The sequence below is a fragment of the Lepidochelys kempii genome, chromosome 6 (assembly GCF_965140285.1).
Source record: "Lepidochelys kempii isolate rLepKem1 chromosome 6, rLepKem1.hap1, whole genome shotgun sequence".
In the NCBI taxonomy this organism is placed as follows: domain Eukaryota; kingdom Metazoa; phylum Chordata; order Testudines; family Cheloniidae; genus Lepidochelys; species Lepidochelys kempii.
This window is the reverse complement of record NC_136385.1, coordinates 122,275,811-122,291,083: the sequence shown is the minus strand read 5'-3', so window position 1 is coordinate 122,291,083 and position 15,273 is coordinate 122,275,811. Positions and strand designations below refer to the sequence as shown.

The 15,273-nt window shown below is 47.6% G+C and overlaps 1 protein-coding gene and 2 long non-coding RNA genes across 3 annotated transcripts in view; 2 read left to right on the top strand and 1 right to left on the bottom strand.

The window, feature by feature from the left end:
- The window catches only part of LOC140913933 (uncharacterized), a 33,508-nt gene extending 21,723 nt beyond the window's left edge, over positions 1-11,785 (top strand). Inside the window, exons 2-4 of the long non-coding RNA XR_012159702.1 lie at positions 7,590-7,751; positions 8,319-8,396; positions 9,442-11,785. This is a non-coding gene — a long non-coding RNA (uncharacterized LOC140913933). The remainder of the gene's footprint in view (positions 1-7,589; positions 7,752-8,318; positions 8,397-9,441) is intronic.
- The window catches only part of LOC140913932 (potassium channel, subfamily K, member 16), a 15,471-nt gene continuing 1,615 nt past the window's right edge, over positions 1,418-15,273 (bottom strand). The window contains exons 2-5 of the mRNA XM_073350742.1: positions 13,109-13,229; positions 9,418-9,584; positions 7,522-7,690; positions 1,418-1,743 (exon numbers count right to left, since the gene is read on the bottom strand). Of these exons, the coding sequence (XP_073206843.1) occupies positions 1,418-1,743; positions 7,522-7,690; positions 9,418-9,584; positions 13,109-13,229 (783 nt within the window). The remainder of the gene's footprint in view (positions 1,744-7,521; positions 7,691-9,417; positions 9,585-13,108; positions 13,230-15,273) is intronic.
- Positions 11,793-15,273, top strand: part of LOC140913934 (uncharacterized) — a 19,265-nt gene continuing 15,784 nt past the window's right edge. Inside the window, exons 1-2 of the long non-coding RNA XR_012159703.1 lie at positions 11,793-12,448; positions 13,031-13,324. This is a non-coding gene — a long non-coding RNA (uncharacterized LOC140913934). The remainder of the gene's footprint in view (positions 12,449-13,030; positions 13,325-15,273) is intronic.

Here is a 15,273-nt window from a genome sequence, read left to right as displayed (position 1 = left end):
GTAGCCTGAACACCAGACGCTCGCCTGACACCACCCCCAGGAGAAGGTCCCAGTATTGCTAGTCCAGGCAAGGTTTGCATGGTCATTTTTGGGCTTTCATGAGGGTCTTGAGGTGGATCCTTTTTAGGCTGGAACCTTCCCCAAACTATTTGCCTCGGGTGACCCTACCAGGTGCACTAGGCTCCAGGTGGCATAGTGGGTTCGTCGGAACATGCAAGCCCCTCCACCACAACAAGGTAAACACAACAGAGGGAACTTGCCCCCTATTTCTAGTCTGAATTTGTCTAGGTTCAACTTCAAGCCATTGGATCTTGTTATACCTTTGTCTGCTAGATTGAAGAGCCCTCTGTTATCAAATTCCTGTGCCCCGTATCAATACTTATGGACTGTGATCACCATCCCTTAACAATTCTCTTTGTTAAGCTAAGCCGATAGACTCAAGGAGCTCAAACATTAAAAAATTGGAAGACAGGCCTTCTAATCAGTCTGGTGGCTGTTCTCAATCGGGGCAGGTTAGGGAGTCCAGACTCCACCAAGACAGTGTTTTCACTGTTTGCTTGCAGGCTTGAGAGGACCAGGCTGCATCCTGTAGACTCAGATCAAATTTGGAAGGTTCTCCTGGCACCCAGGAGGGGCACAAATGCTTCTGCAGAACCTAAATGGGCCAGGTAGGCCCACGTGTACATCTAGCATGCATGGTGCTTGATGACACCTCCATTTCAAACAGCAACGTTTCCTCATGAAAAGCCACCCACTTCCTTTTACAGCAAGAAACTGAATCAAATCAGTGGTGATGTACTCAGTAAGCCAGAACTGTAAAGCTCTCCTAAACCAAAGGGTTGGGAGGAGGAACTGCCCCCAGCTTTGCGTGAGACAGGTAGAATAACCCATTTTCAAACAGGACCAACACCTTTTCTAATCCTGCTCATATAATGTTCTCCTACCCCAGTGATTTGCTTCTTATGTGACCTTTGATCTTGTCACTCCTTTTTTAAAGTCAGCCAGCTCATTATGGCATTTTGGTTCATATCGGGCAGCCACTGAAATCTAGCCATTTGTGATCTTTATCCAAAGGCACTACATCAGCTAGCAGTGACTCAAAGAAGCTAGAGAATGTTTGACACTTGGGACAGGCAGAATTTTGCCAACAGTATGTGTGGCGGGGGATATGATGTAAATCATGTCATCGTGGGTCTGCTGCAGATAAAACAGCTGGGAGAGCAGTTTTATCATCACTGTTACTCCTGGTTTGTATCACTTTTGAGCTAGAGTGTAGGGAAAATCACATCTCAGTGTGGGATGCAAGAGAAATGATATTTCCACAGGACTTTCTCCTTTCGGTCTAGTTCTTACAATACTGGACCAGTGTAATCTGCAATAAACAACTCTGATCCCAGTGGGTGATTATAATATTTTGCTATAAGGAAAAAATAGTTTCCCCTTGTTTAGCATCTCCAAGATGTGTTGCTAGAGACATTGTCTTCTGTGCATCTCCTCCAGAACCCAGTAATGATGGTTCTTCTGCAGAAACAAATCCAGTGGGCTGATATCTTTTCTGGTTTTCCTCGTTGTCTTTACCTGCCTTTCTCATTTTGTGAAGATCCCGAGCAATTTTTTTTTCAGTGTCTTCCAATAATGTTGTCAATAAATTGAACAGAAGAGCAATCCAGGCCAGGCCAAAGATAATCCAAATGGCAACCAAAGATCGGTAATAGGAAGGATAATTCCTGTCAGGCTGTTTACCTGAATACAAGGAGAAAAAATAGAGAAGAATCAATTAAGAAGTTGAATTCAATTTGCCTGACTACAATTGGTTGAGCTAGTGTATTGGTCAGAATATTTCATGTTGAATACTTTGAAAAGGACACTAAGATGTAGTGCGTTGCCTCATCTTTCCAAAAGGAATGGAACTGTGCTACATTTTCCACTGGAGAAATGCTTTACTGGATTGGTGTGTAGGAGCTAACACAGGCAAACCCAATAATTTGCAGTGATATACCACAATGTAACCATATTATATTAGAATTAAGATACTCCAGGATATGTTTTAGTAGCAAGCACAAGGACAGAGTGCAACTGGAGGAGTGAAGCTGAAATGTACCATGTCTACCAACTTATGCCATCTCCATAGACTTACCGAGCAAAGTGTGATTGTGACCTAATAAATAGCTGTCACAAATAGCAGACAACCTTGCATGTATAGGAGAAACCTATAATTCATACGTTACTTGCTGCAGGGCCTACTCCGCTAAAAAAGAATGAAATGCAATGAAAGCAACTGTTGAAAACTCTCTACCACATACTGAAAACTGAAGGCACAACTTTCCGCATTTGAAACCACTGGATTGATGTGTATTTCATGCAGTCTAAACCTTTTAACATCACTGGGAGTTCTCCACCTGCTGTTCTACACAGGTCATTTAGTTTGGCTTCTCAGACATAAGCAATCCTCCAACAAGTGAAGCTTTGTTCCCACTCTGTTTAGTCACGTGTAACCTTAATAGTACAATGCAGCCAAGACGGCTCACTGAAATGTAAACTTCTGCTTGGCTAACACATAAGGTCAAAACATCAGCATGGAATCTTCAGAGTAACAGGCCTCGACTCTGTAAGTGTAACTGCACCGTGTGCAGTTTACATTGTGTGAATCCAAAACCTTGGCACTCAAAACTCTGCTGTTTTGCTACATTTTTGTAGCAAAATTAAAGGGGGTGGATTTGGGTAGGGGTTTGGGTATCTGTGACACTCTGCACCCCATATTCACCATAGTAATACGATTATGATATGATTATTATATAATTATGATGCATCTTGTACGAGGTATGTCATGTGAGGTGTCTATAGAAGTTATGGTTTGCTGACTATGATTATCCTATTTGTATGAATGTATCATTTTTGTATCTGGAGTTATCAGTATTGACTGTATTTGTATTTCAAATGTACTTGCACTTGGGTAACACTCGCAAATTTTTAGGCCTTGTTTATACTGCCACTTTACAGCACTGAAACCTTCGCGCTCAGGGGTGTGAAAAAACGCCTCCCTGAGTGATGCAAGTTTCAGCGCTGTAAAGTGGCAGGGTAGATGGTGCACCAGCCCTGGGAACCGCGTTCCCAGCACTGGTAGCTACTCCCCTTGTGGGGGTGGGGGTGTGATTATACAGCCACATTAAAGCGCTGCCGTCTGCCAGTGCAGTGTGAATGGCCTATTCTAGTTGAATGGCCTATCAACAAAGACAATGAGTCATGGGGAAAGCTTATCTTCGCCTGATGAACTGTCCTGGGGACGCTTCAGTCAGCCTCTGCATAATAGCTACCATGACTCACCAAAGCATGCAAGGGCATTTGACTAGATCACATGATACTGAACTCCATTTTGGTTCCTGTATTTTTCCACAAACTGGACTAGGAACTTGGCTTGGAACAAAGGGGTTCCCGCCACATGGAAGAAGCTATAAAAGGGGGATGTGAGATCACCAATTGGCCTCACTCCCCACACAAGAGAACACCTGGAAACACCTGAGGAACAAAGACTGAACTGGATGAATTGCTGGTCCCAGGCAGGAAAGAAGGAAGTCTGTGTATGTGGACTGTTTACACTATGTAACAGGGTGAGACACTGCTTAATTCAAATCCTATCTAGTATATTAGGCTTAGATTGAGTTTTTATTTATTTGCTAGGTAATCTACTTCGATCTGTTTGCTATCCCTTATAATCACTAAAAATCTATCTTTCTGTAGTTAATAAATCTGCTCTTTATTTTACCTAAAACAGTGTGGTTTGAGTGACGTGCTTGGCGAGAAATCTCAGCTCAGCAATGAGAGTTGGTGCATGTCCACTTTCCTTTGTAGAAGTGGTGGACTAGGTAATAAATCCATATTGGTCAGGACAGTACAGCTCCAGGGTCCTAGGCTGGGGAGCTGGGGGTATTTTGGTTGAAGCCTCTCTCTTGTTAGTTCATGAGTGGCTCTGGGTGCATTCATGCAATCTAGCCGGGTGTGGGGCTCCACATGTTGTTGTGCTGAGTGATCACCGCACCTGGAGGGGCTTGCTGCTTGTCACTAGTAAGGCATTGTGAGAGACAGCCCAGGCTGGAGAGTTCAGAGGGCAAAATGTGAGAGGGAACCCAGATTGGTAAAACAGAGGGTTCAGCAGTACCCCAGGTCCAGGTTGCACCCTGGGAGGCCCATCGCAGTTTCTGTTTATCTTTTCTCTGGGACAAATATGGCCCTGCAGACATGTGACAAAGCAGGAGAAACGTGCAAAAGTTTGCCTTTCTGTTCTTGTCCCAGGTCCTAAGTAGCTGTGCAGTTATGGCCCTGATGTCTGCCTGAAAACATTGTTCAGAAGGGAAGTGTAGCTCTGAGTACTGGGATTTACTCCGAGGATCATTTTTCATGGATAATTCCATGTGGGTGGAATGGAGAGAGTAAGAGTAGCCCCTGGAGTGGAAGCCTGCATGGGTGTGGAGGAGCCCTAACCATTATGAAACTGGAGAGGGGCAGGATGGAGGGAACCTTCCTTGAGGCCCTGCCCCTGTCATGCTTCTTCTCGCCCCCACTCGCTCCATCCCCCTTCCCTCAGTCGCTCGCTCTCCCCCACCCTCACTCACTTTCACTGGGCTGGGGCAAGGGGTTGGGGTGTGGGGGAGGGGGGGTGAGGGCTTTGGTGTGGCAGGGATGAGGGATTTGGGGTGAAGGAGGGGGCTCAGGGCTGGGGCAGGGGGTTGGGGGTGCAAGCTCCAGGAGAGAGTTTGGGTGCGGGAGGGGGACTCCGGGCTGGGGCAGGGGGTTGGGGTGCGGGGGAGGGGGGCTGAGGGCTTTGGTGTGGCAGGGATGAGGGGTTTGGGGTGCAGGAGGGGGCTCAGGGCTGGGGCAGGGGGGGGCATAAGGGCTCTGGCTGAGGGTGTAGGCTCTGGGGTAGGGCCAGAAATGAGGGGTTCAAGGTGCGGGAGAGGGCTCTGGGCTGGAGCAGGGGGTTGGGGTGTGGGGGTGAGTGTGAGGGCTCCGACTGGGGGTGTGGCCTCTGGGGTGGGACCAGAAATGAGGGGTTTGGGGTGCAGGAGGGGGCTCAGGGCTGGGGAAGGGGGTTGGGGGTGCAAGCTCCAGGAGAGAGTTTGGGTGCGGGAGGGGACTCCGGGCTGGGGCAGGGGGTTGGGATGCGGGGGAGGGGGGGTGAGGGCTTTGGTGTGGCAGGGATGAGGGGTTTGGGGTGCAGGAGGGGGCTCAGGGCTGGGGCAGGGGGGGCATAAGGGCTCTGGCTGAGGGTGTAGGCTCTGGGGTAGGGCCAGAAATGAGGGGTTCAAGGTGCGGGAGAGGGCTCTGGGCTGGAGCAGGGGGTTGGGGTGTGGGGGTGAGTGTGAGGGCTCCGACTGGGGGTGTGGCCTCTGGGGTGGGACCAGAAATGAGGGGTTTGGGGTGCAGGAGGGGGCTCAGGGTTGGGGCAGGGGGTTGGGGGTGCAAGCTCCAGGAGAGAGTTTGGGTGCGGGAGGGGACTCCGGGCTGGGGCAGAGGGTTGGGGTACAGGGTGGGGTGAGGGCTCCAGCTGCGGGTGTGGGCTCTGGGGTAGGGCCAGAAATGAGGGGTTCAGGGTGCAAGAGAGGGCTCTGGGCTGGAGCAGGGGGTTGGGGTGCGGGGGGGTGTGTGAGGGCTCCGACTGGGGGTGCGGCCTCTGGGGCAGGAGATGAGTGGTTTGGGATGCAGGAGGAGGCTCAGGGCTGGGGCAGGGAGTTGGGTGGGGAGGTGTAGGGTACAGGCTCTGGGAGGGGGTTGGGGTGTGGGAGGGTGTTTGGGGTGTGGGGTCCCGACTAACCACAACTCCCAGGAAGCAGCTGCCAGGTCCCTGCAGCCCCAAGTTGCATGGACAGCCAGGGAGGCTCCGCACGCTGCCCTCACACCTGCAGGCACTGCCTTCACAGCTCCCATTCGTCACGGTTCCCAGCCAATGGGAGTTGCGGAGCCAGTACAGGGTGGGGGCAGAGCACGGAGCCACCCTGTGCCTAGGGGCCGCATAGACCTGGCGGCTGCTTCCGGGAGCTGCACAGAGGCAGGGCAGGTAGGGAGTCTACCTTAGCCCCGGGTCCCCACTTCGCCGCTGACCAGACTTTTAATGCCCCAGTCAGCGGAGCCAACCAGAGCTGCCAGGGTCCGTTTTCGACCAGGCATTCAGTTATTTTAAAGTACCCATTTAATTTGGACCGGGGCAGATGTCACAGCCAGTTCTGTTGCTGCCTGTGCCTTAGCCCTTTATCTTGTGAGGTGCGGAATATTCTCAACCCCACACTGACTGTGATGTTCCAATCAGAATTCTCTCTCTCTCTTCCTCTCCCTCCCTCTCTCTCTTTTTTTTTTTTATTTTGGGGGTGGGGGCGGAATTAAGGGCTTGTGAAAGAAGCTGGATTGTCAGCCCCAGAGACAGGAGTTTATTTACTCACAAAAGAGGTAGAATATAGGCAATGTCAGTGCAAGTTTCCCCACACCATTCTGCCAACACACCTCAGCCCTGACCTGGAGGGAGTCCTCACAATGGGTGAGAAGGAAAGACAGTCAGTCTCCATGCCCTTCAGTTCTTGGCTGAATTTAAGCTTGCCGGCAGAGGTGGTCTTTTTGTGCTGTGAATGGCCTGTCCACTGAGAACTGGAGTGAGACCTCCAGACTCAATGCACTTAAGCCACAGATCTTCTAGTACCAATGCAAATGCTGTTTACTTGTCATTTCTCTGTGGAGAGGACGTCTGGTTGCCAACATATTACCAGGACAGGCACTGTGGAGGAATCTGTTCACTTTGACAAAATCCAAATATTGGATCATTTCTGCTGACAGTGGTTTGGACTCTGGAGTTCTCTTGTGCGGGGCCTCTTGAGGGGTTCATTCCAAAAGCAAACAGAGAGAGAATATTTTGGTGAGAAATACCTGAAGGTGTTTGTAGAATGACTTTGCCTAGCTAGGCTGTGTTTTATAGGGTTTAACTTCAGGAGAACTTTTGAACTTGTGTGATGTCCAGGAGGGTCTAATGACACATAGGGGATCCCAGGAGTTAATTTCTATGGTGACTCATGTTAGTGGAGGAATAGGTCTCCATCCCCAGGATAAGCTTTCTATTGCTCACTCTTCATCAAAAACTGAAGCTGTGAAGAACGTTGCTTAAAAATTAGGCATTTTAAAACAAGCCCTGATTATTTCTTCACTAACTAAAACACATGAGTCAGATATGCACATAAGATTTTGTAGTTGGGACACCCCCGAGTCTCCTTTCTTGCTCCCCAACTTCCTCCCCCCGCCAACCATGGATAAAGCACCATGTTTCATAGTGTCTAGGCATTTGGGCACCCTGAGCCATTCTGGGCTACCCCCAGGAAACTGGTCATTCCTCCTAGAATTACAAAAGCTAGAGCTGGGAAAGACCACTGAATGCAGCATTGCTTCCTAAAGTGCGTTCGCTTGTGCTTTGTCCCATCTCCTTTTAGTCACGACCATGGTAATTCTGCCACCTTTTAATTCAGAGAGAAGTACTGTTGTCTTTACCTACTACGTAGTCTCCAAAGCCAATGGTGCTCAGGGTGATAAATGCAAAATAAACTCCTTCACTGTAGGACCAGCCCTCCACCACCTGGAAGACAAATGACGGCAGACACAGGAACACTAGAATGCCCATCACCAGGAAGAAGAGAAGGGTCAGAAACTTGATCTTCTTCTGAAAAATAAACCAACACAAATTGCGGTCCACTTGGACACATGAGGAAATCCTACACAACGTGAGTATTTTGGATGAATAGCTGGACAGGAATTTCTCCCAGGTCTGCAGGAGTTAAAGGTTGACACAGTCACACAAAAGGACTATATTTCCCATGAGGCACCATGGCCTCACTCTGTGGTGAGGAGAGGTCACCTATTATAGCCATTTCATAGCCACGGTGCATCATGGGAGATGAAGTCCAGCCCCAGAGATGAATGACAGCATGAAACACTTGAACTACAACTCCCATGAGGCATCGTGCTGACATTTCAGAATCAAAATGTTTGTTTTCAGCCAAAATATTTCAGATTTAGTTGGATTCTGGGTGTTCAGTTGTTTGACCCAAAAAAATTTAAATTTTCCATGGAAAATTTCCAACCAGCCCAAATAACTGTCATTAAGGCCCAGACCCTTAATGGCTGGGTGGCGCTGGCTTTCCATTGGGGGAGCACCCCGAGGCTGGGGGAACTTCTGGTGGTGGAGAGACAGTGCAGCAGCTTCGGCACCATCCCTTCTCTTTGCAGTCAAGAATGGGGGGGCCTCGCTGGGTTTGGTATATGCTAAAATTTCTCTTTTCTTTTTGTAGGTATGACATTTACAAGTAGAAATTGGGCTAAAGGAAAGGAAACCGGACAACCGTGGTACCCACACTGGAGAGAGCGAGGTGAGCTGTGTACTCCCCAGATCCCTGGTTGGTGCAATCCTTCCATTCCATGTCTATGGAATTTTTGCAGGCCTGGGGAGGGAGGTGTATCTGTTTGAAGGATGAAGGGAATTGGCTTTAGTGCTGATACCGCTTTTTATGGAAGAACTCAGATTACTCATTAGCCCCAGAAGAATAACTCCCACCACCTCAAAAGCAGCGGGGAGAGCAATAGGAGCTGCTAGAGACTCAGGGTATGTCTACACTGCAGCTGGGATCGAGCCTCCTTGTGGTAACGGAGCTTGGGCTAACATGCTAAAATCACTGGGTGGGCATTGCTGCCCCGGCAGAGGCTCAGGCTGGCCACCTGAGCTCTGACGAGGGGGGTGGGGCAGGCTTGAGCCCGGGTGGCTAGCCTGAGCCTCCACTGGGGTGCCACAACCACCAGGCAGCTCTTTGTAGTGCTGTAGTGTGAGCCCTGCTAGGACAAGCCTGTCTGCCTGGAGTGGAAGGCTCGCACCCGGCTGCAATGCAGACTTATCCTCTGGGGCACAATCAGCCTTGAGAGCCCTTGCCTCCAACTCCGAGAGACCCATTCCCATCTTTCAACACGTTGACTAGAATGGCCCTCTTCTGGTGGGCTGTTCGTTCTTTGTCTCTGACCCCGTGGAGCGGCTGGCTCGTGGTGTGGCAGCAGGCAGTTTAGGCCATTAGGATACAGGAGGAGAGGGGTGGGGTACTTGGAATCTTGGAACTAACAAGCCGTGCAGTGCACCTTGCATCACCCCAGATATTTTGCTCAAATTTCTCATATTTTTGTAGGTGTGGAAGATATTTTGCATGTATGTCTTTTTCCCCACACCCTTGTCTCATCTCTTTAGAGTATAAAATGTTTAAAGCAGGGACTCTCTCTTCATATGCATTTGTACAGTGCCTAACACCGCTTGGGTGCATAAGTAGCATATAAAGTAACTCAGATATATCTGGAAGAAAACCCAATAGCCAGCATACAAACAATCCTGGAGAGAATGAAACTGATTACCTTTTTCATTCCTTTCTCATACAGCCATCTCCCAAACCTTTCACACAGCAGAGAAAGCATCTTACTGACCCGGTGCAGGAAAACGATATTAAAAGGGATTCCAAATGAAGCAAAAAAGACACAGAAGATCTGGCCAGCAGACGTTTTAGGACACAGGGTACCATAGCCTATTAAAAGACAAAAAGGTGACAGGGAGCATTCCAGTGAGCCTTGTCCTTAGAGCTTGGGCTTCTAATCAGGTCACACATATAGACACATTCACACGTGTCCCACTTCTTGCATTCATGCCAACACAGCTTTAGCACATCACGAGCATTCCTCGTGCTCCAAAGTCAGACTCACGCTCTTTCCAATCAAAGCAGAGAGACTGATTAAATGACATGTTCTGCATATTCTTAGGGTTCAGAGAGTGCTGTGTTTGGCTCCAGCCTGGCCTTCATTTGAACTACATTATAATCTGAAAGCAATCTACAAAAACACACTATCCACTGCTACAAGTATGCAAGTAGATACAACATGGAAAGAGAGAAACCAGAAGTTAGGGGATCTGGAAGATGTCAAGGCTGGAGTTTGGGCTGTTTGCCGCTCAAGGATCAGATAAGCCCCATTCCTGAATCTTAACTCCCATCTAATTTCTTGTCACGCCATCCCTCAAGGATCAGCGTACAGCACTGCACTAAGAAACCCACTGATAATTTTGGAATATGTGGAACTGGCATCAAAATCCTGTGCCTTCTCTTAATTTAGTGACTCTAAAATTTGCAGTCCCACAACTTCCCTCTTATTTCAATGGCTCTGGGAATCCCAACTCTTTAACAGCTGTACATAATATAGTATCACCTTATAACAACGCCCTTCATCCCAAGGGATTGTAAACATGCCATGTATAGGTGTCACTTCCCCCCACCACTGAAGTGCAGCCACCTCTTATATCCAATTGAAAACACAGAGATCAATTACATAGGCAGAAAGTGGAATTTGGCCAGGACACCGGGGCTAATAACCCTCTGCAAAAGAACCTTAATGGTTATAAATGGCCAGGACTTTAACCTTAAGTTTCATTAGAAAAATGGGACATTCCAACATCACAGGCCTCCTCCCACCCCCGCCTGAGTGTAAGGCCGACAGACCCCAGCCTTCTGCAGGCGGGATCGAACCTGGGGCTTCTAGAGCTTAGTGCATGAGCCTCTACCGCGTGAGCTAAAAGCCTCTTAGCTAAGGTTGTAGAGCAGACTCATTTTCTCTCTCTAAGTGGTCTCGGTGCCACTAGATGGGACAGAACCCCACACCCAGGAGGTGTGTGGGTTACAATAGCACCATACTAAAGTACTGGCTCAAGTACAGGTCGGAGGGAAGCATGCCACCTAGGGAATGTACAGCATCCCATTCTGTAGCACAGTGGGTTTTCCTTGAGGGAAAGGGGACCGTGCTCAGCTTGTGAGATCTGATGAACCGGAGCCTGGAATGGAATGGGCTGCTGGGAATAAACACACAGCCATTAATATAAACAAGCGAGCAACACCTGGGATCCAACATGTTCCTGGTGTTCCGCTGACGTCACCGAGAATGCAGCACCATTCTAATGGAGAAGAGTGGACAAACGTAGCCACGCATCAAACCCACCCAGTTAACTCAGATCCAATGAACTACGGCCTGAGCAGCTGAGTTACAGTGGTACAATCCCTCTACTGTGGACACAGTTATATCAGCATGAGGGTATGTCTACACTAGAAACGCTACAGCGGTGCAGGTCTATGCGGGAAGGAGAATAAGCTCTGCAGGTGAAAGGCATTGTTATACCAGTATAAATGCATCCACACGAGGGTTTGTACTGCTATAACTACATCCGTTTAAAAAAAAAAACCCACACCTTCCTGACATAGTTGTAGCGGTATGAAATCGGTGTGTAGACCAGGCCTTTAAAGATAAAGAATTTATTTACACCAGGGTTGAATTTGCTATCAGGTGTTTTTAAAGGGGAGCAATACCTGAAAAATGAGACAATGGCTGCATAACTCTAAGAATTTACTGTAGCATGTCCCCTCCCCCATAGCCATTCAGCTGCTGCAAGGCGTGTGTCATATAGGGATAGTCCCAGGTTTTGTTTGTGTCCTTAGTGTGTCAGTGTCCCTGAGAAGTGGCGCTGTTCCAGCACAAGTCAATCTCTGACTGATAATACAATGGTCCTATTTACGGGGGAAAGAAAATAAGACAGTGCCCTAGTTCATTGGCCTTTAGGCCATGGGAACTTTCACTATTGTCTGCCTGTGTTACCAGAAGGTTGTTGCATTCTCCGTTTGGATGAGACAGAGCTATTTGTCTTCATCTCACTGCACTTTTGGCCTCTTTTGGCCTCTTTCATCCAGATCAAACACCTTCGTAATAAGGATGTAAACATCGGTTAAAAAAGTTAACCAGTTAAACGATTAAAATTGTATTGTTTAACTGGTTAACTGTTAACCAAGGTCACTCCAGCCAGCCTGGCAGGGCAGAGGTTGGGGCTGGGGACCCTCCGGCCAGCCAGCTCAGGGCAGCCAGGGCTGGGGTCCCTGTGGCCAGCTGGTGCCTGGGCTGCTCTGGCCTGGCTGAGGCTGGGGTCCTGCTGGCTGGCTGGCCCGGCATGGACAGGGCTGGAGTCCCTCTAGCCGACCAGTACGGCCAGGGTTCCTCCTGCCAGCCCAGTGCAACCGGGGCTGGGGCCCCTCCGGCCGGGTTAACCGTTAAGGTCCATTAACAGTAAGCCTAATGCTTACCCGGTTAACCGTTTAACCTTTTACATCCCTACTTCCTAGTTAAGCACTGACCAGGCCTCTCTCTCTAACTGTCTGTGATATCCTGGGTCACAAGATGGTTCTACCAGGTTGGTGGAAACCTCTTGGCCACATGCGATTTTGGACACTATTTGTTTTTTGTCTCCAAGTCCAGCAGCCTCAATTTCTGTTAGCTTTAAGGACAACACTGTGCTTGAATTGGCCATGATGGTATTCACCTTGTCCCTCCCCCATCTTTTCTCCTGGCAGCAGTGAAAATTGTGAGTATGCTGGTGCAGTATGTACTATAGTAATGGCCTTCTACAGCCCAGCTGCGTTCAGTTGTTTCCTATCATTCTTTGTTGCCTTACAGCTGCCTTGGAAAAGATTTACAGTTAGTTTGACCTAACAATGAAAACCAGGGAAAGTCAAGTCCTATGACTGGCGGCTCAGCTAAGGTTTTAACAGATGATTCTATGGCTAGAAAGAAACAGACAGAGAGGGAAGGGGAGGTTGAGATGTAAAAGGTCGTTGTCACGTTATAAACTAAAATAATACTGTGAACGATGAATTGTGCAGCTGTAAGGCCTCAAGGCCAAGTCAGTTGCTGCTTCTCATCCTGGCCCATGAAAAGCGGTAATTCATAGCCATGGCTTGCAAGGCCATGATAATCTATCGTGATCATCTGCCTGTGTAGCATAGGCCAGAGAACGTCCCCAAAATAATCCCTAGAGCAGAGCTTTTAGAAAAACATCCCGTTTTGATTGTAAAATTGTCACTGATAGAGAATCCACCGCCACCCTGGGTAAATTGTTCCAATGATTAATTACTCTCACTGTTAAAAACATATGTTTTATTTCCAGTCTGAATTCATCTAAAGCACAGTCACTTAGAGCAATAATAACTATATTTGGCAGAGGGGAAAAAAGCACCAAACCTACCTATGGTGGATACCACTGCGCCCACAAAGAAGAAGGAGTTACTCAAATCCCAGTTGCTGACCTCAGTCTGTGATTCGTTTCCGACGGGATATATTCCTCTCTGCACAGCGTCAGTCAGGTTCTGCGAGCGAAACCCACGTTTGATATGAACACCTCCCTGTTCTCACAGTCCATTGTGATAAAACAGAGGAATCAGCCCGCCACGACCCTTTTCCTGTGAGTATCCATAGATCGTATGCATCAGTATGCAAAGTTATAGGCAAACTCTGCTGCCAGTACGAGTAGCACTCCTGCTTCCAAGGAGGCCACCGACTCACCAGCAACCAATCAGCATTTCAGATAGTGCCATGTACTTACCTGATCGTTTAGGTGGGAGCTGGAATGGGCCCTATGAGAGATCACTTGGGTTTTTTAGAACTAAGTTTACTGCCACTGACCTAGCATTATAGTGTTTTATCCTAAATTATTTGCATCAGAAATGCAGAATCATGTAAAAGGCTTGTGTAGGCTAAAGCAATTCAACCTGCTGCATTTTTACATTACTGCCCTGTTATTTTCCATCCCTTGGTCTCTTTGGTTGGTTCTTCCTCCTTGTGTCCCATAGCTGGGCCCTGGCAGTTTGGGAGATATGGTTCTCCATGGTGCAATTGTAAGGAACACTCCCCAGCACCTCAATCATTCCTCTGAATTCTTTGACTTTATTTTAGGAGACCAAAGCAAAAAAAAAAAAAAAAAATTGATGGCCTACTAGCTGTATGTTTTCCCTCCCTTCCAGATTCTAACTGTTCAGTACTCATTAGGGATTGTAGCTAGTCTGCCAAAAGAAATGGAGACAGCAGTTGTTAAAACCATAGGGTGATGACAATTATGGTTCAAGGCTCACCAGCGCTTTGGAAACCTTGTTGACTTTCACACTAGAAAAATAAAGGGAGAGAATTTATCACATGGGATTTCTCCTGAACGTGAGGTTTTTTTCATGTGATCTCCCAGGTTTACATTTTACTTACTATTTGTAAATAACCTGCCTGCAAACATACTCTATTTTGTGAAGATAAATTTGAACACTGTGAATCCTTTAAGTGTACAGCCAGGTTTTCAAACACCAACCCTGATCATTTAAAACGAAACAACATGTAACGAGAAATCCTCACTTTGGGCCTGTAAAATATCCTGGGCCAATGCAAAACAACACAGGCAGATGCAAAATATACTGTCTCCGATTTTCTGATCCAGCTGAGCTGCTCTCAGGGCAGGACCAGAAATAAAGGTGGCTTTATGCCACGTTTGTGGATCCCTGATCATGGTCCCAGCTTATGTCCAATTCAGGCCATGGCGAAACTTAGAACAGCCTCAAAACTGCTCTAAGTTATGCCTAGCTGCCAGTGGCCCAAAAGGGCAGTTCCAGCAACCCAGGATTGCCAGAGCAAACTCTCTGGCCTTGCTCCTCTCATCCAGCCACAATTCTATGCTAGGAAGTGCAGAGCTGTTCTGCTAGGCCTATATCATTTAGGGATTCCCATTGTACACCGAGAATCTGAAGGAGAACTAAGCCAGCTTTATGGTTGCTGTGCACCACCAGAATGAAATAAGACCACTGCATCATCAGTGAGACTCAGGGCCACTCTGTTAAATTCTGACAGGTTTCAGAGGAACAGCCGTGTTAGTCTGTATTCGCAAAAAGAAAAGGAGGACTTGTGGCACCTTAGAGACTAACCAATTTATTTGATGTTTACCGTGGAAACTGCAGCAGCTTCATGCAGTTGATAGATTTCCACTCCATACGGCTAAATGCAGTGCCTTGCATAATGTGCACTGTTATATCCAAGCAGTCCCACTGAACTCAGTTGTGTGCGGACATGGGTGTGAGAGCAGAATATGGAAATTGTATCTCTTGTTCATTCAAAAATACTTAGGAAGGAAAAGGTTTTCCTAGTCATAAAGTAACAACAATAATATACTTTATTCTTAGGGCATCCATACAAATAGAAAGCTAGTAACCTCTGTATTCATGCAAATCAATATACACCACTCTTCAAATGTATTTTGCAATCCCCTACCTGACAAAGCAACAGAAAGGCTCAATTTAATTCCTACTTTGACATACATGAGCTTACATCAGGGACACATTTGGCTCTGTATGATATCCACTTAGCAAAATTTTATTT